This window comes from Galleria mellonella, unplaced genomic scaffold (assembly GCF_026898425.1).
Source record: "Galleria mellonella isolate WM207_F2 unplaced genomic scaffold, CSIRO_AGI_GalMel_v1 utg83, whole genome shotgun sequence".
NCBI lineage: Eukaryota > Metazoa > Arthropoda > Insecta > Lepidoptera > Pyralidae > Galleria > Galleria mellonella.
In genome coordinates this window covers 1,291,496-1,317,727 of record NW_026442162.1, presented here as the reverse complement: position 1 = coordinate 1,317,727, position 26,232 = coordinate 1,291,496, and the positions used below count along the sequence as shown (strand labels likewise).

General features: G+C 31.1%; 2 protein-coding genes across 2 annotated transcripts in view; one reads left to right on the top strand and one right to left on the bottom strand.

Moving 5' to 3' along the window:
* Window positions 1-89: 89 nt before the first annotated feature.
* LOC113516904 (uricase) lies at window positions 90-5,243 on the bottom strand. Its single transcript, XM_052901938.1, has 5 exons — window positions 5,107-5,243; window positions 4,515-5,017; window positions 4,030-4,153; window positions 3,118-3,304; window positions 90-933 (listed from the first exon to the last, which is right to left on the bottom strand). Exons 1-5 carry the CDS (start codon window positions 5,127-5,129, stop codon window positions 760-762), a joined length of 1,011 nt encoding a protein of 336 aa, XP_052757898.1. The 5' UTR covers window positions 5,130-5,243; the 3' UTR covers window positions 90-759.
* Window positions 5,244-9,288: 4,045 nt separating this feature from the next.
* The window catches only part of LOC113517078 (protein PALS2), a 23,507-nt gene continuing 6,563 nt past the window's right edge, over window positions 9,289-26,232 (top strand). The window contains exons 1-10 of the mRNA XM_026901622.3: window positions 9,289-9,545; window positions 12,816-12,913; window positions 19,478-19,627; window positions 20,333-20,530; window positions 21,509-21,739; window positions 22,071-22,169; window positions 22,726-22,884; window positions 24,009-24,219; window positions 24,537-24,707; window positions 25,319-25,464. Of these exons, the coding sequence (XP_026757423.2) occupies window positions 9,461-9,545; window positions 12,816-12,913; window positions 19,478-19,627; window positions 20,333-20,530; window positions 21,509-21,739; window positions 22,071-22,169; window positions 22,726-22,884; window positions 24,009-24,219; window positions 24,537-24,707; window positions 25,319-25,464 (1,548 nt within the window). The 5' untranslated portion in view covers window positions 9,289-9,460. The remainder of the gene's footprint in view (window positions 9,546-12,815; window positions 12,914-19,477; window positions 19,628-20,332; window positions 20,531-21,508; window positions 21,740-22,070; window positions 22,170-22,725; window positions 22,885-24,008; window positions 24,220-24,536; window positions 24,708-25,318; window positions 25,465-26,232) is intronic.

Here is a 26,232-nt window from a genome sequence, read left to right as displayed (position 1 = left end):
CTTTCATCCTCACCCACCGTCCTGCATTGGTGTGGTTGCTTATACCGATAACGCAGACGGAATTACCATTACATTATCGTACATTAGAAAATAAACTCTGTCACTGAATCACAGGGCATTTTGTGGACGGACGTCAGACTCTGATATTCTTTATTATTTTTTTCAATTTCTGAAAATTAAGGAGTTATTACAATGTTACATCTCACCCTTAAAAACGAATCACAGCCAATTAAGTTCCTTGACAACATCAAAACAAGAAAGACAGTGGTAAACTGTAACCGCATATAATTATACCTAATTGTAGATAAACAGCTGAAATATTTCTTACAGTATTCAATCATAAATAAAAGTATACATATGCTATTCATTAACAGATACGACTGTACACAAAATTAAATATGTACTAATATACAGTGTATTGCTATGATGCTCTATATAAACAATCTTTATAATAATTATTCGAATTTTTGAACTATCACGATACGTATACATTATTAATTTTAATTTTTTTTATTCTCCAGACTGTGTTTACTATATACAAATATTATTTATAACCCAATTTAAAAAGTCTTAAACATTTATACCTAAATATTACATTACTATTGAATTCAACAATACGATATAAAACAATTGAGGTAACCGTGAAAAAATCTTCAAATATTCAAAACTGTCTCATAAAGTTATCGTAGAATTATAGGTACCTCTGTGAATAAGCCTACGTCTATAACTTCCTCATAGAACTGGCTATGAGACGTTACGTCACAAACGACTTTTAGGTCTACGCCGTAGCTGCGCATAGATAAGACCTGCGGGCTTGTCTATTGGTTGGTAGATATGATGACGGGGATCCCCTTTCGTTATGTTTGCGGGGAATTTTGAGACGTCAATGTTCAAGTAATGTTTGTTCGGCATTGTCATCTTGATCCATGAAATCTGAAAAGATTATAAACATCAAGAAGATTGTAAATAGATATACAATTTTATATCATTGAGGTTGACAAATATGTTGAATAGCGTACCTTTCTAATGGAAGTATTGACTATATAAATGAAGCATAACTTAATCACCGTTATAGAATAAGTACGCCGCCTATAGCATGCCACGCTATTTACGTTGCCATACAATCCTCAAGTTTTTACTGGCTATAACTTTTGAATTAAAGAAATCTATTTATATATATTTTTTTTTTTGTACCAACAATATGGCAATCAAACTTTATATATTCTTTATTGCACTAAAACATACAGTAATAACAATAAGTTAATAACAATGTTAGCAAAGGCGAACTTATCTCTAAAAGAGATCTCTTCCAGTCAACCTAACACAGTGGCACAGGAAGTAGTGAGTGGGCAGTAATAGTGCTAAACAGAAATTAAAATAAATATTTACATAAATAATAAATCTATATATATATATATATATATATATATATATATATATATATATATATATATATATATATATATATATATATATATATATACACACACTCATACACACACGTATATACATATGTTAAATACAACATATAAATATCTTTATTGTAGTATAAATAAATATAAATAGATTTCTGGCCAGATGGAATATCATACACTTGCGAAACGCAGGTATGATGTAGCTAAGTATGAACTAAAATCAACATGTAAATAATTATAATACTATTTTCACATATATTTAAAAAAATTCAAATAATTCTTATTTTAAAATATTCCATTATCAAACAAGATTACATTAAAGAATTAATTAAACATTTTATAACAAACAATGATAAAGTGGAACAGGCCTAATTTTTGACCCATGATTGAAATAATATTTTATCGAATAAAACAAGATATTCACTGCTTAATTTATGCGAATATTTCAAACATCAAAAGTACTTTATGTTATGTTAAGTAACTATTATTAGCCAATGATTTCACTTCAATACATATTGTTAAATTATCAAAAACTAAAAGAGATTAATGGACCGTGTCAAAGATGATATAGCTATAATAGGAGTGAATGCTTAAATAATTGCAAATAGAAATGAATAAAAGAAAGAAAGAAGAAAATACACAGATCCCAAGTTATTGAAATGATGACAGATACTGGTGATACTGGATTAATACCATTTTTGTTTCTAGTTTCACACAAAATTCACCCAATTGTACACCAGAAACCAAGTATATTGTGTTTATTATTCAATGCAGCGATTGTTTAATTTCTACATAGCATGACCTTAAAATAATTGGTTTCATCGAGATGAAAATGCGTATAAGGTTATCAAAATATAAGTTATTATATTCTTTTTGATAACCTTAAGCGTATATTTCGTATATGACAATGACATGAATAGATATTATACGGAACCTATATTTAATCAATATTTACTAAAATATAATTTAATTTGCCACGTGATAAGTTAAAATATAATCAATTATAATTTAAATTGTCCTTCTTTAATTATATAATCGATGCATGTGCACTCGATGATGTCGAATAGGAAAACAAAAATGTTGCGACAACCCTAAAATATCTGTGTTGTCATAAAGTCATAAATTTTTGTGGACGCGGTGTCTAAAACTTTATATAATGGCAGTATTTAGTATAATATATACATAATTGTAATTTTGGCATGGAGAAAAAATGTATCTGAATGTAACGGAGTCATGTTATGAGAAGTGTTAAGCAATGGGGTCGATTCTGAAGGGCCATTTCTCTAAACCTAATATTGATAGATTCACGAAATTACTGTTTTATGGATCATCATGAATTAAATTTATAATAATTTTGTCTTCAATCTATAGAAATTTAGTTTATTATATTGTTATGGTCCTTGAAAGAAAGATTTCACTAGAATATCAAATTAATATTTTATTTATTTATATATAAATAAATAATATATATAAACGTATTGATTAAGATATACAATAATATGTTATTCACCCTATTCATTTCACGGACAAATACATAAATAAGGTAAGTACCTACTTGAATTCTTAGCAGATATAATAAATTATATTTGTACACAGTTACAAAAGATTCTACGTTACTATCTTATTACCTCACGGTAAAGATGAACGGTGAAATAAATAAACAAATTTAAATTTCATGCCAAAGAAACACGGTGATATTTACCTCGGCAACTTTTTCTAATACACACTTCTCAGCTTGATACAAAGTGTGTTGCACAGATGGCGAATAAATTCCAACATCTGGCGGGCCGGCAAATTTATCCAATATGGCGTCTTTCACGGTGAGCCAGGCATTGTCAAAATCAGCTGTACGCATATTATCGTAGATCCATTCCGCTTCAACCACCGTACTATAATAGAAATAAACAAAATCTAGTATAATTAAATAATATTAATTATTATTATTTAATGATGCCTTTTTTAAAGTAACTTTATTTCAATGTCACAACACTGAAATTATTTCAAGTACATACATACATACATACATATATGTCACGCCTGTCTCCCATTAGGGTAGGCAGAAACAATGGAACGCCAAAGACTTCGATTCAAACAAATCTCTTTCGCTTCAAGTACCTTACACTTAATTGCAGTTAGGAATAGTAAAAGTAGTCTACTTAGTACAATAGCATATATATAATATGCAGCAATTTCAATACATTATTATACGTAATACGCGTGATAATATTTAAAATAAATTGATATACCTACTTAAAGATACAAATATCAGAAAGCTAGGTAAACACCGGTACCGGTACACAGGTACCTAGCTACTTATCTTTGTTTATTATTACTTTTTTACCCAAAACTTACATTATTACGGATAAATTACTAAATTCCTTCCGATACCGAGACGGACAAGTCATAAAATATATATTTTATTAATGTTAAATAAAAACATAAGGATTGATTTTCAAAATCGATATTGTATCATTCAAGCGTTTTAATCAAGTTTTAAGATTTATGAAATATTTCTGAATGATCATTTAATTTTATAGCACACTAAAATATTAATCATGTAATAAGGTTGTTATTATTCTATTAATGAAATGCGGATTTTTTCTAATAAACTTACCTGAATATTCTTTCTGCTGCATCACTAAGAGTAGTGTATTCGTCTTGAACAAAATCTACAAAAGCAGACTGTGTAGTTTTTAGAACACGTAGACCACTCAAGCCAGATTTCACTACTACCGCTTCTGCACAATACAAATACAAAAACTTGGAAAAAAAATAGTTTGATATTTACAGGCCGTGTGCCACCGAAATTTATCAAGTTTTAACTTAGCAGCTGCTAATCTCATGGTAGAAAAAAGCTTGAAGTTTTATGTTTTATGAAATGTATTTCTTATATTACTCAGTATCACTGGTTCAATACTCTCTGAAAAGGGTGTGAATAATTATAATTTCATCCTGTATTTATGAAAAATTTGCGCAAATTTCAAGCTTCTAGATCCACATGAGCCATGTTGAGGAAACTAATGAGTTAATATTAAAAATTTTTAAGTCGATTTGTATTATATCCTATATAAATATTTTACAAGCCCGTTTGCCACTTACCATGTCGTTTTTGTGATATTTCAGCCCACCGGGTAGCTGTGGGCGAGAATAAAAAAGCGTGATTGTGTGGTGTTTCTGCTTGCAACCTCTCCCATGGGTATTCAACAACGCGACACTTTGCTTCGACCACTTGTTTATACATATACAAAAAGTGGTTCACAACCAGTGCACCAAATTCTTCTGGCGTTTTCACTCCGTGCTTTTTAGCTAACAAATACACAGTATTCTTCTGTGAGTCTGTTGCGACAACTTCTTTGTTGTCGCCCAAGACATAAGCGGTCTCAGATGTAAGTTTCAATTCGGTGGATACTTCAAACTCGCGAATAGTGTGAAAATTTCCGTCGCGGTGGACATGGAGAAGCTTCACTGAATCCTTTCCGTAGCCATGGTCACTTAGTTCAAACCGACCTCCACTGTCAGCGGCAGCAGTGAGAGCGACACGGGCATTGTTAGTTCCGATAGATCCCTCTCCGGAACTAGAATTAGAAGGCTTGGCATAGATTCTGTAACAATTTTTTATGTTATTGTTAATCAAAAATCTTAATGACTGTCAACTTCAAAACATACATGTCAAAATTTCTCCCTATCATACCTGTTAGCACTCGTCCACGGCATTTTTGACTTAGAAATTCACTTAATTTTGAGGGTGTGTAAAAAACTGCGTCGGCGCATTAAGCCAAACCTAGGCAGACTGTGATAGTAGAAGCCGGAGCTCCATCTTATACGAGTACCCTGTGACCTATGTGTTATCAAGAGTCGAGCACGCGACCAACCGCAACAGAATGTATATCAATTGTTGTTTATCTAATAATAGGAACTATAACATCCTTATCAGTGAAACTTAAGGTTCTCGTTGTGGAGACCTTATTGTTACCTATTTTGATTTGAACTTTGAAGACAGTCTGACTGTATAGCTTATAAAAATGTTTATAGTTTGTTTTTTATGACAGTAATAAATACATATTATTAATACCATATAATGCTAATTATACGTATAAATTGCAGATAGTAACAAGGCGGGGTAAAAATCCAACATATGTATAATCTAAATTTCATCCCCGGTAGATATCTCGCAAATGTCGTCCAAGTAAATAAATAAACTCAAAATGAAACCCTACCGTTAAATATAATTCACAATGTCAGAAATAAATATAATAAAATGTCTAGATTATATTAATTTGATAAATTATAATAAAATTTAAAACGATCTATTATAATCTATTACGGTATTTTTGACGCTGACACTGATACACATAGGTAAATGAGCTCCCGGGATCGTTGCTCAATCGAACCAATTCAGGAAACGAACTTTTCTGAATTGGCTCAGCTCTGAGTGTACTGGGTTGCGCCTTTTAATTTTCGTGTCCTGATAAGACAGGACATCCTAGCTCGAGAACCAAGCAATTGGTGTAACTATGTAGCACTTATTGTTAACTATAATGACAATCGATATATTGTGTTTTATAATAATGATATGTAATTTCTTTAATTAGCGACAATCAATGGTTTGGTGGAGACAGTAGACTCGTATCTTGAATAGGCAACTCTTTGACCTTCCTGTGACGTATTGTTTATAGACCAAATAGTAATATCACGTGTTCTAAGAAAACTATAATATGTGTTGACATTTTATATATAATTTTTCGTATACAGAGATAAATGAGGTTATCATTATATTATTTTTGTTAAAATTGCAAATTATAAATGCCTACGAAAATTAATGTTTCTCAAGAATATTTACAAGATTAACAATTATGTCTGTATTTTCTCTAATAATAATAAGATTTATAACTGTGGTACTTAGATTATATAGATAATGTCTCCGCAGAAATGCTACGAGAAAAAACGGGTCAACATTTTCATATAATTTCGCGTGATAAATAGTCATATGTGATTACTTTATAACTTCTATATTTATTTTGTCTTATTAATACTGCATCTTTTTAATATGTAAATACTCATTTATTTACTAAATAATATGTCAAGATACATTTTATGCGTAAGTTTATAGAATACTGACAAAAAGCGAGACAGCTAATTTAAAATATAACTGACAAAAAGTTGACCCGTTTTTGAGACTCGATGCTCTATTTACAGAATCTAAGGTGTAGTGCGACTAAAGCGTATTTGTCTAGTGTCATTATTTTTATTATTTCGTTCTATTTATTACATTTTGTTACTATGACCTAAAAACAAAATACTTATGTAATTGAAATGTATTGAAATACGGGCCGCGCATAACTTTTATAGTCACATCGTAATATTCGATGTTGCTCGCAATTTGATTACCAACGTTTTCATACATATGTCTTTAACATCTCGTCTTACGATATAAATGATTAAATATAAGTAGGTTACGGATTATAAAAATAGAATATTATCTCTAATACTGGTCGCATACAGAATGAATTCAAAATCATTAGCATCCATTTAGAGAATTATTCTGTGAAACTAAATATTTTTCCCAAAGAAACATTAGAAATAACAAAAAATTCGAACTTCCCATACAAACAAATAACATCAAACCCGGCATAGAATAGAGGCCGACCCCTTTCCCGTGGGTATCGTAAGAGGTTACTAAGGGAGGGCGAGGAATGGGCAACAACGTCCCTATTAAAACGTCTCCAAAGCCTAACTACGGTTGCCAATCCGCCTGCCAAGCGTGGCAACTACGGGCAAAACAAGGGGGAGACTTATGTGGGGAGCAGTGGACAATTAAGGATTGATATAATATGTTGATGATTCTATAACATGGACACTCTAAAACTAAGGTCTTCGATTCTACCTTATAGATGTCTATCTTCACGTCATTTCCCTTATAAGATTCGCTGTAAATAATTTTCACATCTATGGAATATACCAATAGAACCTGTATCCTTATATACTATCTACTTTCATAATAAATTTAATAAATTCTCAAAAATACGTGCCAATTTCCCTCCTAAACTGAACTTCAATTTACCTTTACTTACTGAAAATAACAAACACTTTCCACCTGATGGAAAGTAATAACCATTGCCTTTCTAACACGGGTATTACAGAATAAATTGTCCTGCTGTGCCACTTATCATGTGTTGCCACCCTTCAGGACTGATGGTTCTAGATAGACATTGTAGTTATTATTTTATCCTTCACCCCAGTACAGTATACTAAATTTATGTTCACATCTAAACACTTCTTTCTACTTTCGACTTAACAGAAAAAACAAACGTAACGGTACGATCATTTTGATTACATATTTAACAAACATCGCGTGATAACTTCGTGAGCAATTGGTTAATTATTATCAAAAATAATGGTATTATATAATACGATTGCTACCTCATAGCTCAGATATAATAATTGGTTAGAATAATAGGTTAATTATAATAGGTTAGATGCACTGTCCTCTAATAAATATTGCCACTAGCAAGCAGATGGCAATTAGTAATAATAATTTTATTCTTTATTCTTTATTCTACATTCTTTATTGTACACAGAAAAAATTACAACATATAATATATATATATATATATATATATATATATATATATATATATATATATATATATAAATAAAGATGTACAACAGGCGAGCTTAACTCTGTAAGAGTTCTCTTCCAGCAAACCCTGAGTGGAAAGGAGCATTAATTATTAGCGGGCAGTATGCGTATATTTTATATTATAATTTATTTCCTAAACTGTTCTGCAGAGACAGTACAAATCTTTACTGCCCTTCTCTCCCTAATGGCTTGTAGTATAAAACTAATGTTAAAAAAAAATTAAAAATAATACCATTACCTACACACATTACTACTTCCAATATCTTTGATAATGCATAATTTGCAAAACTGTTGCTCACCTGACCCCAAACTGCAAGCTACGTAATCATAGGTCACCCACCCTCACGGCCTCACCCGACTGAGTGAAAAATAAAGCTACCACTAGTTCTTACTAGAGGCGATTTTCTTTTAATACAATATGAAATGACACTACAAATTTTTAAGCCAGGCCATTATCTTATATCAATTAAATCGAATAAGTAAAGACAATTTTTGAAAGAGATTTAATTAAAAAGTAGGTATACCTACTCGTGTATATATGTATACATTATGTATCTACATATCGTTATAGTCGTAGAATACTGATGGATCTATATATGTAGTATTCGTCAGATCCGTCAGTATTCTACGACTATGACGATATTACATGATTCCCATGATAGTAACTAGAGGCTAATAATTAAATCTTGCGTTAAATAGTTAAACAATTTTATATGGCTTTCATAGTTGTAGAATGACTTTAGTTGCTTAAGTGTTTACTTAAGACTTTTGTATCCTGTGCTCGTCGCTTTCTTTTTATGCGTCAGGAAAACTTGAAATAAAACTCTATAGCATAAAATAATAATACCCATATCTATACTAATCTGTAAAATTTTCTTCCAAGTTTTCATTCTCTTGCCATTCTTATTCACCTCTTACAGCATCCTAGGCATGAAAAAGATGTAAAACAATTCTGACTTCATTGGCTAATTAACATTCAATGTGCACTTATGTAAGTCTACAGTTTTCTATTCCTTGTTAAAAATGATAACGGTATATCTAATGAAATAAAATAATGTATCGTCTATACAAAACATTAGCAGTAAACGCAATTGCCTCTATTCACTACGCGTAGAATACAAATCTCTAAAAGAAGCTGTGTCGTGTTAGTATAATATTATGTGCGAAAGCATCGGTAGGGCGGGCGGCAGTGCGCAAGCGCGGCACGTCGGGCGGCGCCGTGACGTGCAGCTCAGCTGACGCCGCGACGGCCGCGTGACGCGACGCGTCGATACCGCGCGGCTCGCGCACGCCAGCATCCACCGGCTAATGCCACTGCCCGCTGCCCGACTCCCGAGACACCGACAGTAGTGAGCAACGTGTTGCCCGCTCGTGCGTGCACCCCCGTGCCGCGATTACCGACCAGATGATGGTTCGTCGCAGCGGTAGATACACGGTCAATTGGAGAGGTTTCAAAGACTTGGCATTTGGGAATAAACCGCCTGACGAAGGTTAGTCACCCGCATAATACTTAAGAATAACGTACTGTGAAACATCCGACATAACCTCTTTGTTTAGCCTTGAGAAATAAACCATTGCAGTATTTACATATCTGTACCGGTAATTTCGTACGTCACGCACCTAATAAAATATACGACAGCTAGATTTAGCATTGATTTAGAAATCTATATATTATAAAAAGGTTAAAATAGTGTCACGATAGAAGACCGATTAGAATCTATTAAATTCGATGAAAATATTTTTACATAATGGTCATTAATTTAGAATAACATGAGAGACATAAAACAATATTATTCATTTTTTTAACTGCATGTAATTAACAATGTAGTAAATGTTAATATTACGCTACTCATAGAAAGAATTAAAATCTATTGTATATTATTAATACAAAGGACTAAAAATAAATATTTCTTTAAAAAATAACATTCATGCAAGTAGATACAATTTTTATAAGCCACATTTCTCATTTTCATGAAAGTCGAGCATTATCTAATTAATTCAAAATTGCTATAAAAAGTGTAAAAAAAGTAAATTATATTTTTATAGATCAGTTTCTAGACTACAAATTAGATTCTTATTATTTTTTTAATAAATCAAACATTATAAAGCGTTCATAAAAACGATTTTCTAGTGTAATTTTTATCAGGATGAACATTATACACAGTATCTACTTGTATGTGCTTCCAACTCTATTCGCGTGATTGAAGATTTGCTCCAATCACGCGAATAATGTCAAAAGCATATATGATTGACCTGAATAAAAAGTATTTAACGGTTGTCCTTTTCTATGTCAAATACAATAATGCATAATTTCATGAGAATTGGTTAACCAATAAAAGGACTTAAATCCTTGAAACAATAAGAAATTTGTTGTTATTGATATGAACAGTCGCTTTCACATTGATAATTAAAATAGTCTTAACTGGCGACTTTGTCCCCGTGACTGGAATATATAAATTTACTGGGATAAAAAGTAACCGATATTCTTCTCCATCCCAAAAAGTATGTGTATACCAAACGTGACGATCGGTTGAGTCCTTAAAGCGCCATCAGATATCAAAGAAACAAACTCTCTTTCATATTTGTATTATAATATTTCTAAGGATAAGTCCGAGCAATGTACTGGGCTCTCCCTACGGTCTAGTATTAAATATTTAATATAAGCATGAAGAGTGCAGATCTCTGGCCTGTAGCTACCCGCACAGGTTTTATCATATATTTTACCACTTATAAAGTATAGTATTATTGGAATTTCAATGATATAGTATGGTAATATATGTAATATAATTGAAATATTAACATCAATAAATAAGTTCGCCTGCTGTACATCATTGATCAAAATAATTTAATGTAATATTTGTGTGCAATAAAGTATAAATACATAAATTTAATATTAAAAAAAGTCTTGTGTCACAATATTCGTTCACATTAATCTCCAAAACCACAAAACCGATTTTAATTACATTTTATAGATGTATTTTGTTTGCTTCAACTTGATAGATAGAACAGATTTTATTTCGATAAGAAAAAAAAAAAAATAAACGAGTGGGAAGAAAACAAATGGGTCAGCTAATATTTATACAAAAAAGTAAATATTTTTCAGTCATTCACTCGGAAATTTTCTTTATTAAACAAAAACAAAACGTAAGTACATTGACGGTTTTCGGTTCTCTGTGAAATACAATTAACAGGCTGTCAATTCCCCAACAGGACAATAATGGAAATTGATTGACAGTCTTGCCTACTACAAATTGATAACGCTGTCCTTCGTCGTGCCCATACAATTCTTAATCGAAATTGTTGGACAAATTTGCTTACTTCTCAACATGTACTATACAATTTTCTTAATAAATTACTTTTAGACTTCATTCAATTTAAAACAAATTACTCACAAAATATGTACTCTACTTCATCTCGTCCTTCTATAGGTAATAATAAACTCGGCCATCTAATGCTTTATTTCCGGTCAACTACGTTAGTGATACCTAATGTAGGTGTTTAATAGTGCATATCTTAATTAATAACCGCTTTACATATACATATACATATATGAATCTGAACCTATTGTATATTGATAGGCAAAAGGTTAGCGTGACATTTCCTTATTATTTGAAACCGGGTAAGTCATCCGGTGTCACGCATGTAACCATGCCTGAAACAAAACACGTTACAGATGGTATTGCTACGTTATCTTTCAGATGGTTAAGTACTGTCTACATTAGCTATGCCACTAGTAAAAATATGTCATTGAACTGACTAAATAAACTTATTATCGTAAGGTTATTTAAGATTTTGTTCCACAGAAAATAAATGAACGCCGAATTCAATCGTAGCAAAGAAGTTATTTTGTTTTAAAAACTGAACTAATGAACCGATTTTAATAAAATTTCTAATTAATTTGAAAGTATGTCTTTCCAGATGAAAAAAGAACTTTCCAACTCGGCTTATAAAAGATGGAGTTATGAGGTAACAAACAAAAAAATACAATCGAATTGAGAACCTCCTCCTTTTTTGAAATCGGTTGAAAACACAATTACGGGTGGCAAGATATTTCATAGAAATATCGAAGTGTAATTTTTGAAAACGGCAGCTACAATTATTAATATTAGATAGTGTACCGTACTAAATGGTATATATTTTCCTACACGTTAAATTTTTGTTTTAATTATTATTTACTTTTTGAATTTTATATTTTCACTTCTCAGTAATAAGTCGGTAATATAAATACGAAAGTGAACATATATTACGTGTATCTATTCAATTGTTATGATTACGAATTTTAAACAATATCTTAATGTTGTCTCAAAATAACACCGTATCCATTGGCCCATCCTGAAGAATTCACCAGGAACTAACCATAATGGTTTTCAGAGAGTGTGGAGATCAATCTAACTGAATTGGTCGGAGAATATATCGCCAGTCCCGCCTAAAGAATTAGTAGGTTTATGCAAAAAATATTATTATCCACTAATATAATGATATATATTGAATAATACATCTTATAGAGATAGATGACATATTGCTAGCTATGAACCCTATCATGTTGACCTTCTCACAATTCCCCTTGAAATCTATTCATTGATTGATTTCTTGTGAGTTAATAATAATAGACCGAATGACCTGACCTTATCATTACCCTTCCATTAAGAAATCTATAACTATAAAAGAATATAATGGCGAAAACTTAAATTTAAAATATATGTAAGTAAATATTCTGTGGATTAAATATTAAATAATATATTTTGTTTTTTTTTTTACAGATACAGATGAAAGAAAACCGGAAGAAGATTTAACAAATCACGAGGTCATATTCTTAAAAAGTATTGTTGAAAGTCCAGATTTTATCAGAAAAAATGAGGTAAAAGGGTGATTTTTATATTTATTTATTATTTAATATTCTATAAATTTCTGTTCATAACAAACTAAATACAAAAATTCCGATACTACTTACTGTCTACTACCAATCAACTAACTCCAAGCCATAAATACTTTTAAAAAAAGTAACCAAACAACCAACCCCGACAGCTTATACCAATAGCGGAAGCGTTGCTACCATTATCCCATAAAAAAAAACAATCAGTTGCGTTTACATTTCAATGTTTTAAAAAAATTCAATAATATTATAATAGTTTACCGTGTTCTATTATTTATGCATAAAATCTTTAATTTAATGCAATGACTAGAACATCAGTATCAAACTCCATTTGTATCTGCAATCAGAAATAATTAAAGCAATGACAAACAACCCATACAAGCGCGATTTCACCATTATGAACGTGTTAGACATACCTAACATGCCCGCAAGATTAATAGACTTATGACGTCACTCTTTTACGGTCCATTGAGCTCAATGGCTAATGATATTATATCCCATACTTTTAATATTTTTGTAACTTTCATGAACGAACAAACTAACATTTTACATTTACATTTATTAATTTAATAGTGTTCGCCCCACTACTTTGCCTACGTGGAACTATGCACTGTACAAAATATTATTCAGGGCGTTATATATTAAGTAAACTTCTTCTTTTTAAGAATGTATTATATCAATCATGAGCAAGTTCATACTCTGACTTGAATTTGGGCGATTTTTGGGTGGCAATAAATTAACCCTTTTTTGGAATTAACGCCTAATCCCATAAAAGATGGCTTTATTCTAGATAATTAACTCCAATTATTTTTGTTGCTTAAAATTTTAACCATTTACGAATGTCTTTAAAAACAGCGTCTGATGTTGCTTTTAAAACAGCGTTTGATATGTCAGATTCTAGTATGACAAATTTGTCAAATAGTAATGTCAAAGCAAAAAAGGCGGGAAACTCGAATAAGAACAAGCGGGTTTTTTAAATTTTTTTTATTAATTTATTAAAACTATCTCTATCAATTCTTATTATTGAATAAAATATTATATTTTCACTAAATTCAGCGACAGTAATATAATTAGCATTCATGGGGAAGCGCAGTTGTAGAAAAAGGAAAAAAAAAGATGACGATTCAGGTGATGTAGACCATGAACCTTGTAATGACAAGGATATATATTCGGAAGATACTTCTACTGACTCAGAATCTGAAATTGATAAGGCCGATAAGTATAAACCTTACTACGTCACAGATTATATTAGAAGATATCCCGAGGAATCCCCTGGGACAGAATTTGTTGTCTTTGTAGAATCCTCAGATAGTCAGAAAACCATTGGATCCAGAGACTTGCTCTCACTCTCCTCCTGTTTAAAACGATTTAATAAAGGGGTAACTTATCTTAGATCTATAAATAAATTCAAAATCGGAGTATACTTTCAAAAGCCAGACTTAGCCAATGCTTTTTTAAATAATAAAACTTTTTTAAATGACTACCATTTTAAGGCCAGTATTCCTGCTTCTTCAACAGAAGTTACAGGCGTTATTAGAAATGTACCTACAAATATATCTAATAAAAAAATATATACTATGATATTGAGTTCTAAGAAAATTATTGCTATTAAAAGAATTTTAAGAAAAAATACCTTGACTCATGGATATGTGTTACAGCCAACTCTAACCGTGACAATTACTTTTGCTGCATCTGTATTACCTGAATATCTGGATATTGGAGGTTGGCGCCACAATGTCACTCCATATATACCACCAGTTAAACAATGCTACCGGTGCTTGAGGTATGGACATTTAGCTAAATTCTGTAAGAATTCTGAGCGTTGCAGCATCTGCAAAGGTGAGCATAATTATAAAACTTGTACAACTGGAATGGAAAACGCTATTTGTGTACACTGCAATGGAAATCACACAAGTGTATCACCGCAATGCCCTGTTAAACAAAAGAAAATTGCTGAAAATAGATCTAAATTCAGACCTGCTTCTTTTGGAGATATACTTAGCACTGAAATATTTCCTAAACTGGGTAACAAACCTAAAAAAAATGTAGACCTAATTTCAATTCTAAATTCTGATAACAAGAGTTTATCACTTTTAATAGAAAGCATAATCAAACTTATTTCACTACATAACACAAAGAACACATCTATTAACACTAAAAGTGTTTTGAATGTGTTATATGATACTTTTGGTAATAGACCTATTTCACAAAATTCAATCGAGACCAATTAACTATCATACAGTGGAACGCTCAGAGCCTACTGAGCAATCGACATATTTTTACACAATTTTTAAATGAACATCATATTCACATTGCTCTCATCTCAGAAACTTGGCTAAAACCACATTACAAATTAAAAATTAAAGATTATTGTATAGAACGAAATGATTGTGGTAATAACCACAATGGAGTACCGATTATTATACATAATAGTATTAGATATAAAAAACTTCACTCTTTTTTCGACAATTCTTTGCAAACTATAGCTATTAGTATTGAAGTTAATAATTCTTGGTATTCAGTTGCCAGTATCTACTGTCCTACCAATAGTACACCTAGTTTTACTAAAGCCAAATTTAAGTTCTTTTTGGAGTCTCTTCCTAAACCCACTATCATATCTGGAGATTTAAATGCACATCATACTATGTGGGGTTGTACCTCCACTAATACAAGAGGTAAAGACATTCTTGATTGTTTAGATGAATGTAATTTGGTACTATTAAATGATAAGCAAGTTACTACTGTTGGCTCTCATATTTGGAGACCCAATGGCCTTGATTTAACTATGGTATCCCCATCCATATCATTAAAATGCGAGTGGTCGGTTCATGATGATCCGTTAGGAAGTTATCACCTGCCGACTTTTACTAAAATAAACACAAAGAACTCTTCATCAACTCCGTCAGGTGAACAACATGCTCCTATAGATGAAGTTAATAAACTTTTGTTAAATCGTATAAACCTACGTCTCGTTAATTGGGATCTTTATTCTGAAACTGTTAATCGATTACTTTTGGATTTCGAGTATGATGTCAATGAACCCTTAAACAATTACAATAGGTTCTGTAAAATTATTTTGACAGCTGTGGAACGTTCCGTTCCACGTAGGAACTTATCAAATAGCGGTGCAAATACTTCAAAGAGGCACAAACATATTGCAGTACCTTGGTGGAATAACAGGTGTGCGACAGCTGTCAATGATAGTAAAGCGGCTTACCTTAGGTTTAAACAAAATCCAACTCTCGATAATTACATAAATTTTAAAAGAGTTCAAGCTGTTAAAAAGTTAGTAATTAAGCAAGTAAGACAACAGGGGTGGCAGGAATTTTGTTCCAAATTTAATAGATTAACACCAATTTCCACTGTTTGGCAAAATATGAGAAAACTAAATTCAAAACATCGTCAAAATCATTTTAAAGATATATCATGGGTCAATGATTTTTTACGCAAATATACTCTTGATTTTGTACACTCACCTTTTGATGACAAACAGTTTAATTCTGTTAATTCATGCCCAAAATTTCTCACTGACCCATTCTCAATTGATGAAATATCCAGTGCAGTAAAATCTAGAAAAGATACAGCTAGTGGCCTTGATCGCTTAACATACAATATGTTTCGATTGCTGAATAAAATAAACCTTACTAAACTCTTACAAATTTTTAACGATTTATGGAAGGACTGTATTATCCCACCAGAATGGAAAATGGATTGTTTGATTCCAGTAATTAAACCCGGTAAAGATCCTACAAATTTCGACTCCTATAGACCTATAACATTGACGTCCTGTGCAGGCAAATTATTCGAACAATTAATTAAACAGCGTTTAGAGTTCTTTATTGAAAGTAATAGTATATTACCATCGAATCAATTTGGTTTTCGCCGTGGATATTCAGCGCGCGAAAGTTTAGCGAACTTCTATGTCGACCTTAGTACTGCTTTGAATAACGATGAATATGTTCTATCTGTTTTTTTAGATGTCGTAGGAGCTTTTAACAATGTAAATTTAACAGTTCTATCTTCGATTTTATCCTCATTTCTTCCAATGAAACTTATCGAATGGATTTATAATTTTCTTAGTAATAGAGAAGTGTATGTTAAAGTAAATAGTAAATTAATAGGACCTAGGTTAAGCTCTAAAGGAGTATGTCAAGGTGGTATTCTAAGCCCGCTACTATATATTTTATATATCTATAAACTTAATTCAATTTTAGGAAACAGTGTGAACAACTTGCAATTTGCCGATGATTTATTAATTTATATAAAAGGAAAGAATATTATTGATATGCAATTAGTGTTAAATGAGTCATTAAAAAGACTTGAGAAATATTTTTCTCTTCTTTCCCTCGATATTAGTTTAACCAAAAGTAAAGTAGTTGTTTTTCATCAAGTTCATAAATATGTTCCATTAATGAATATTATATATAATAATCAAACTCTTCCAACAGACTGTAGCGTTAAATTTCTGGGGGTAATTTTTCATCAAAATTTAAAATGGGATCTATACGTTGATTGCTTAGTAGATCGTGCTTTAAGAGCCACTAATATAATAAGATCTGTAATTGGTCGTAACTGGGGAGCTGATCCTAAAATTATCCTTTTACTTTACAAATCTCTTGTTAGAAGTAATTTTGATTACGCTTTCTTTTGTTATGCCTCAGAACATAAATTAGTAGAAAAACTCGAAAAAATTCAAAATATGAATTTAAGACTTATTTTAGGTGCTATGTATACTTCTCCAATTATCTCAATGCAAGTAGAATGTAATTTGCCTCCTATCCTTCTTCGTTTCGAATACCTAAAACTCAAATTTCTCTTCAAAGTTTTTTCAGTTTCCAATAACCCACTCATACTCAAATTATTAAATTGCCCCATTTCTATGTTTTTGAATAAAACTATTGTCAATGATTTGAATTTACGAGATGAATATAACATATATAGTAGTAAGATACTTCCTTGTTATAATGGCCTTTATGAGAGTAAGTTCTGTAAGATCAAAATTGTTATACGTAAAGACATAAAAGAAAAGCACGATATGTATGAGACTTTATCAGAATTTATTGACTACAGGCAGATATATACAGATGGTTCCAAAAATGCACTTAGCACTTCAGTGGCTTTTTACGATTTGTCAAATAGATTTGGTCACGGTTATAAAATTTCAACTTTGGCTAGTATTTACACAGCAGAAGCAAAAGCTATATTTTTAGCATTAGAATACATAGAAAAACAGGTACTATATTCGAAATGGATTATAATTACAGATAGTATGAGTGTTCTTATGGCATTAAAAAATAACACATTCATTTCATCATCAAACTACTTAATTCAAGAAATTCGTAATAAATATTATCATCTCTGTACTATATATGGAAAAGATATTATCTTCATCTGGACCCCTTCACATATTGGAGTGTTTGGGAATGAACAAGTAGACACTTTGGCTAAAATTATTAATTCAAGTGCTGCTCGTGTTCAAGATTTACCCCTTTGTTACTCAGATTGTAGTATTGGAATACATAAAATCGTTACAACTAAATGGGAGGAGCATTGGACTCAAATATTACAGACTAAAGGCAAATGGTACCGCAAAATTAATTGGCGTATTGGAAAACCGTGGTTCTGCAAAGGAAAGGACACAAACAGAAAATTTTACACCAATATTTGTAGATTACGAATCGGCCACGGACTTTTCAACGAACACCTGCACCGAATGGGCATGATCGCTTCCCCATCATGCACATGGTGTAACTCAAATACAGCCCAATCTCTACATCACCTTTTTTTTGATTGCTCTGAATTTGTCATTCAAAGACACATTATGTTTGACGAACTTAGGATTATCTTCAAAAAACCCGAAAATATCCCGCACTCAATCCCGCTTCTCTTAAGATTTCCTTCTTGTTTCAAAGCTATTTTCACTTATATTACTACAACATTCAAGGAGCTATAAGAATACTTTTATTGAATTGCAAGACAATGATTTTTTATAATTATTTATTTTTAATTTGATAAATCCACTGGTTTAAGAAAACTCAAGAAAAGATATTTATGAAAATGTACTTACCGGATTTGACAAATGAAATATTGAAGATTATGACAATAATTGAAGCGACATTAGAAAAATAAAATTCCAGACAAATTATCTTTTTAAAGACTAGGCAGCATGGTCTCCGACCTTAGCCTGTTCCAAACGGAACAAACGTACTAAAAAAAAAAAAATAATGTCAAAGCTCAAACAACAGTCAAAATGTCAAACCAAGCGTAGGTAACAAGCAAACAACGAATCAAATGTGAAACGATTGGGTGTGTACTTTTTTTTTAAATCTATAATAAATTTAAATTTAATATTGAATGCTATCACTTTTTATTACTAATTTTAATGCACAAGAAAATTTCAATCTCAAATATTTCCTAACTTGAAAGTCTTTGTCGTAATGATTATATTTTAATTCAAGAAATTAAGTGATTGTGCCACGCCTAACTCGCCTGTATGAAACACTGTTAATACCTGAATGCTTTGATTATACGTAAGTATTCTTGTTGCAGTATACAGATTCTGAGGAGGACTTGGTCGTAAAACCCGTCTCCCTTGGTAACGTAAACATAATAAAATCACTTAGCGAATATCGAGGCAATAACATCCGTACTATAGAGCAAGCCGAATTAGCTATACTGTTATCCAGAGTACATTTTAAGGTAAGTATTTAAATCATTATAATTATGATTTATAGTATATGATTACACTGTTATGTTAGCACAATTATTTAGACATAATATGATTATAATTTAACACTGTCTCAATTCAAGATTATTCCCTATAATAATTTATAATATTATAAGGTATTTATTTTACGCTAGTAAAACCAGGATAATTATACATCATTAATAAACATAAACAAATTTATTATTATTAAAAATTTATAAAGATATAATGTAAATAATAAAAAAATATTAAACATTAAATGTATTTTCTATAGATATATAAATTTATTCTAATTCTAATCTAAAAACTCAATAATATATATATATATATATATATACATATATTTAAAAAAATACAATCAAAAAACTTTATTTTTGAAGTTGATTGATTAATCATTATTCATACTTTACACATTATTAAATGACTTTGTTTTGATAAAAATTAAGATTATTTTTAAATATTCTAAGTTATAAAAGAACAAATTTGTATTACTTTGATAATTACATTAACAAAGTTTCGATTTAATTTTAACATGCATTATTTCATTAATAAACAGTTAATTGTCCAAACTTATAGTATTCCTGTTCCTTTTCACCTATCTTGTCTATATTGTTTCTGCTTATTTTCTTGCAATTTTCAACTAATTACTTTATCTTTTTAATTTTTTCAAAAGAATAAATAAATAAATAATCTTTCAGGCATTAATAGAAGCACATGATCAAATAGGCAAAATCTGGTTGGACAGAGGTTCCGGTATTGATGAGAAAGCAACAGTAAAGGAGGATAGTAAAGACACGGCTGAAGGTGAGGAACCTGACGAAAACGGAGACATGCCTGTAGAGACTGTCAAAGTTGTGGGCCTCAGGAAAGTGCCAGGAAAACCGTTGGGATTAACTGTAAGTACTTGTTACTCATATATTTTTTCTTTAAGAACCCTATGTAATGAATGAGTATAAGTTTATATATAGATAAATAGTATATATGTTATAAATTTATTATTATTAAAAAATTAAACATACAAAGAAATTAAAAATATCATTTGCAAAAATATATAATTAACACAAGTAACTTTCTATTATACTAATTTTTATAATGTATTTTAATCACTGTTATCTCAAACTTTGCTTCAATTGTTTATATTCTTAAAAGGATCATAGGTGCAACTATAGATTTATCATCTAGTATCCCATCAGCTTTGCCAGTGTTATTTAAAAAAGTAAAAGTAAAGTAACAAAATACTCTAGTGTGGATATTTTAAAATGTATCTCTATTTATTTATTTATTTATTTACTACTGTAATGTTAATAGTCTACTTTTTTACAGTACTGGTACCTTAGTATCTGAAATAAACTAGATTACTTAACCTAGGGAAGAACTTCAATTTCTTTAAAATAATGTTTTTTCTATAATAATAATATAATTAGTTTATTCATCTCCACAAATTACAATGTACAGATTATTTACTTTATACAAAATAAAAGTATCATAATTTGTGGGAGATCTGGAGCCTAAACTAAGTCGTAACTTGTATCTTAGACACCAGGTCCCAATAAAGTAGTGACAATTCAAAGTAAAAGGTAGTTGCGTGGAGTAAAATAAATATGATTTAATATTAGAATAAAGAGATGCACATGTGTGTATGTGCATATGCATACGTGTGTGTGTGTGTGTGTGTTATTGTTCTCATTTTTTACATTCTTATCTGTGTATTTGTTATTGTTATGTTTAAAATTTAAAAATATTGCTTCTTAATTATTCTTAAATGTACATAATTACACCTGTTTAAAATACACTTAAAGTAAATATTATAAGTGTGTCATAATCACTTTTACTTACATCCTCAAATATATAAACTAAATAAGTATTTTTTTTAGGTAACCACAGATGAACATGGCCAGCTTATAGTAGCAAGAATATTGGCTGGCAGTCCTGCAGCTAAACAGGCATTAGTGTCAGTTGGTGATGTTTTGTTAGAAGTAGATGGAGTACAGATCGATTCAGAGGATCAGCTTAAAGAAGCAGTTGCTAAAGATACTGACAGAGTCACATTGAAAGTTGGACCTAACCTCAAAGAAAAGACCAATCAATTGACAAATAAACTTAGTGTAAGTTTTTATATTTATTTTATATATTCGTAATTTGTATTTTTAACCAGTTTGTATTTGAAGGACTTTATTTAAATAGACAAAAATAACTGTAGGTTTGCCTGCTGTCACTAATATATAAAGATAAATGTAAACATATTAAGTGCTACATTCATCACATCAGTAATAGTTAATATATCTAACTTCGCCTTCAAAGGTTACCTTTAAATAATTTTTATTTTTAATATTGTTGCTTAATTTTTAACTTTTTTATTTTTCTACCAAGATTTAATATTCATAGTCTATTTTATTGTATATGTGACAAAATATGTAAATTGTAGTTTTTTTGTAGTGCTACATGAGAACACTTTTTGACTATGACCCAAAAGAAGATACTCTCATCCCATGCAAGGAAATTGGCTTGGAATTCAAAAGAGGTGATATATTACAGGTAAATTGTTAATTCATTATTGTATCTCAAATGCAAATTCATATTTTACAAAAATTACAGGTCTAGTTTTATTTCCTCTTTTATGTTTATATCTGATATAAATATATTGCCATATTGTTTTAAGATAAATGTCTTGATGTGATCCCCTAAACATCACAGTGTATTCTGTGATGTCCATAACACTAATCATGTCTATAAATATTAGTTACTACTTTTGTTTATTCAATTTGTTTAAAAATGGTAACAGTCAATTAGCTTGTTTGTCATTATAAATCTCATAAAAAAAAGGAGTGAAAATGAATGATGTTTATATGTTTATGTTTAGGATGAAATCTAGTTAATATAAATAGTTTCATAAGTTATAACTTCACTTGCATAGAATCCCTCATGTCAAATATCTAATAGATAATCTTTAGACTATATTTTTACCTAATTTCATTGAAAATCAAGTATCAATTCAAAAAATTGCAATTTCTTCTGTCTACTATAGATAGTGTTAATATGAAAATAGATATCCAAAGAAATATTGTAACTTGTAATATTATGTAAACTTCAGGTGTCAGACAGAAAAGACCCTAACTGGTGGCAGGCAAGTCACGTAGACAATCCAGAAAAAGTGGGTCTCATACCATCGCCGGAGCTAGAAGAAAGGCGCAAAGCATATGTACCACCGGAGGCTGATTTCGTTCACAAAATCAGCATTTGTGGCGCGCGGGTACAGTAATTTAATATCTTTTCATTGTTCTCTGTAAATTTTCACCATTGTCAGCTTTATGTTCAAAGTTATTTAGTCATTGTTACAATTTACACAATCCTTTGTTTGTGACTCACGTCTCATACGAAATAAACACGTTTCATGCGTGATTATTAATGTGAACATGTTGTAAATTTACTCATAAATAATGTTACATGCGCGTGTGAAATATTCAGACGGGAAGTATAAGAAATAATATTTCCTGTTTAAATATTACGTTTGTAGCACGTTTATAAATTTTTTATTCAATGAAAATGGAATGGTAACCTCGCCTACGCTATTGATATACACTGACGGGAAATCGGTGAGAAATGGGATTTCTATTATCACTCACTGTCACTCCACAATAGGCCATTTTTTTATACCACTGAGGTGACAATCAAGCATACGGCCCACCTGATATTAGGTGGTTACCGTAGCCTATTAACGCCTGCTATACCAGGTGTATTACGCGCGCTTTGCTGACCCTAATGTAACTTAACGTAGCGTAACGTAACGCCATCTAACGTAACTTCATCCTCATCAATATGGACATATTTAAGGTGGTGGCCGGGCGTACCGTAGCCCAGGATCCTAGTGGAGCTTTACAAAGACATGTCTAAACATACATATATGTGTACGTATAAAGTACATATATATGGTATATACCATAACTTTTATAAGGGCCCAGATCCAATAAAAAATAATCATAAATTTGCAAATGTTCATCAGTACGAAGTCAGGTCAGTTTGCGGATCATAATGAATTCTCCTGACACTAAATACGATCTGGCAGGTATATTGCAAGCAATGAGACCACTAAATCCCATTATAAACAATCCATTTCAGTCCATAGATAGTGACAATTCGTACAATTAATCTGTGTCACCAGGATACTAATTTATGATAACCTTGATATCAAATAGCCATACCATTAAGGCATGAAGATGTAACAAACACATTTTAACGTTTATAATATTAATAAAGATATTTATCAGTTTCAGTACACTAACCTATGTATGCTACCCATACATTATCATACATATATTAATGAAATACTCAATGAGATATATTTTAATAAATATTCCACATATCTAAAATCCACAGATATCCAAAAAGAAGAAGAAGTTCGTTTACGAATCACGATCCAGTGTGCAACTAGAGGGCGCGGAACTCGCTTTGTACGAAGAAGTTGCGCGGACGCCACCGTTCTTGAGACGAATTCTGGCACTAGTGGGGACGCGCGGTGTCGGTCGTCGCACACTCAAGAATCGCATGATACAAGAACACCCAGATAGATTCGGGGCTGTGGTACCTCGTAAGTATACCTTAATATATTTACAACTATAATCCCAGATGAAGCTGTCAAAATCATATTTGTCAAAATTTTCTCTGAAATAACATTCTAAATACATATATTCAGGAAAGTCTCCTAACTGTCTAATATTTAAACTCTAAAATTATAATAATAATGTGCCGCATTTATTATTAGCTCAATTTTTGACACCTAATATAACTTGTTTTACGATACAATAATTTTCTAAATTGTCCAGACTGAAAATGGAACCCTGAACCTTATTAGGCAAAACAGCATAATTTATGATAGAATTTGCCTACACTATATGATCTTTTCAGATACATCGCGGCCCCCTCGTCCGATGGAAGAAAACGGGCAATCATATTGGTTCGTATCGCGCGAAGAGATGGAACGCGACGCCCACGCCGGCCGCTTCCTGGAGTACGGCGAGCACAACGACCATTTGTACGGGACGCATCTCGACTCGATACGCGCCGTCATAAAGGAAGGTCAGAGCAAATTAGCATTAAACTATATTAATTTTATTTATTTATTTATTCGTAGGAAAACCAGGGCTACACTATAACAAATAGATACAGTTTAAGATAACAAAATAAGCCACTAATAGGTTTTCACAAGTAGTACTAATAATATAATGAAGTGGAAGTAAGAGTTTGTTTGTTTGAATGTGCTAACTAGTATTTATTTTATATTATCGAGAGAGGCTTTTTCAGGCAGAGAAACCTTTCCATGATCTTTTGTGCTCGCCCTTTTTTGCAGTTCATTGCTAATTCTTATCAATGATAGGAATTTTAAGTTTTTTTTTTTAATGATACCCAAAGGAGATATATCGTTTACAGTCACAAATTAAGGGTTGCGACGTTTCTTCATTATGACAAAATCTGCAAACACTTTTGGAGCATAAACCTAGTTGGGTCAATGTTTGTTTAGTTTGCAATGTCCAGTGAGGGCCCTTAATAATACGCCCGTTAATATACACATATTATTTTTACTCAAAAGAAATAATTTCTTAGAGTGATTTTCTGAAACCCCTTAAATAGGACTTTTAAATGATTTGTGCTAATTGGTAATCAAATAAATGGAATTATAAATGATATAGGTAAAATGTGCGTGTTGGACTGCGCACCGCAATCGCTGAAGCTACTGCACAACAGTAGCGAGTTCCTGCCGTACGTGGTGATGTTGGCAACGCCGGGGATCGAACAGCTGCGCAACCTGACGTACGCATCTAACCGGAACCTTACCGTAAGTTTTATATTACTTTAAAGACAAACCACAAAAATTATGAGAATAAACAATACAACTACACATAACCTCGACCTACATGAGATCTAGTGTATTATATTCTTGCATTACTGTAACGTTAGAAAACCTGTTTATCAGAGACAAATTCCTTCCTCACCTAACCTTTCAATAGTATCAGTTTTTTTTTTTTTATATGTAGATTTCAAGTAAAGCTATGTACTAAATTTAGGCATTTTTGTCACTCCTTTTTTATATGAATTGAGGCATGAGTTTAATGTGGCATAAATTGGCACATATGTGCATTGACAATATCTCGTTAAATCCATCCGTAGTCTTTAGCCTTAGCCTTTAATATAAAATATTAGACAGTTTATATATTTGATTAGAATTTGTGACTAGATAGTGTTTAGTGAATTAGTCAGTTACGAATTCTAGAATATAGTTTGAAAATATTTTTAAATATTATGTTTTTAAAAGTCAATTGTCAATATATTTTTTTTTCTGATTGTGCATAAAAAACAATTTTATATTTTCTTAAACAATAAAATAAAAAGTAAAATAAAATGAAACAAGTATACAGTGCTCATTTTGTCTTGTTATAAAATAGTGTATAGCTGTATAGTTCTAGTAGTTATTTTTTTCATTGCACTGCATAATTCTATTTCATCCAGATTTGCAAAACTTCATGAATTTCAATAGAATATCAATTTAATATTTAGAACAGTTTTACATTTAGATATGTACACTATCAATGCTATTGACAACATT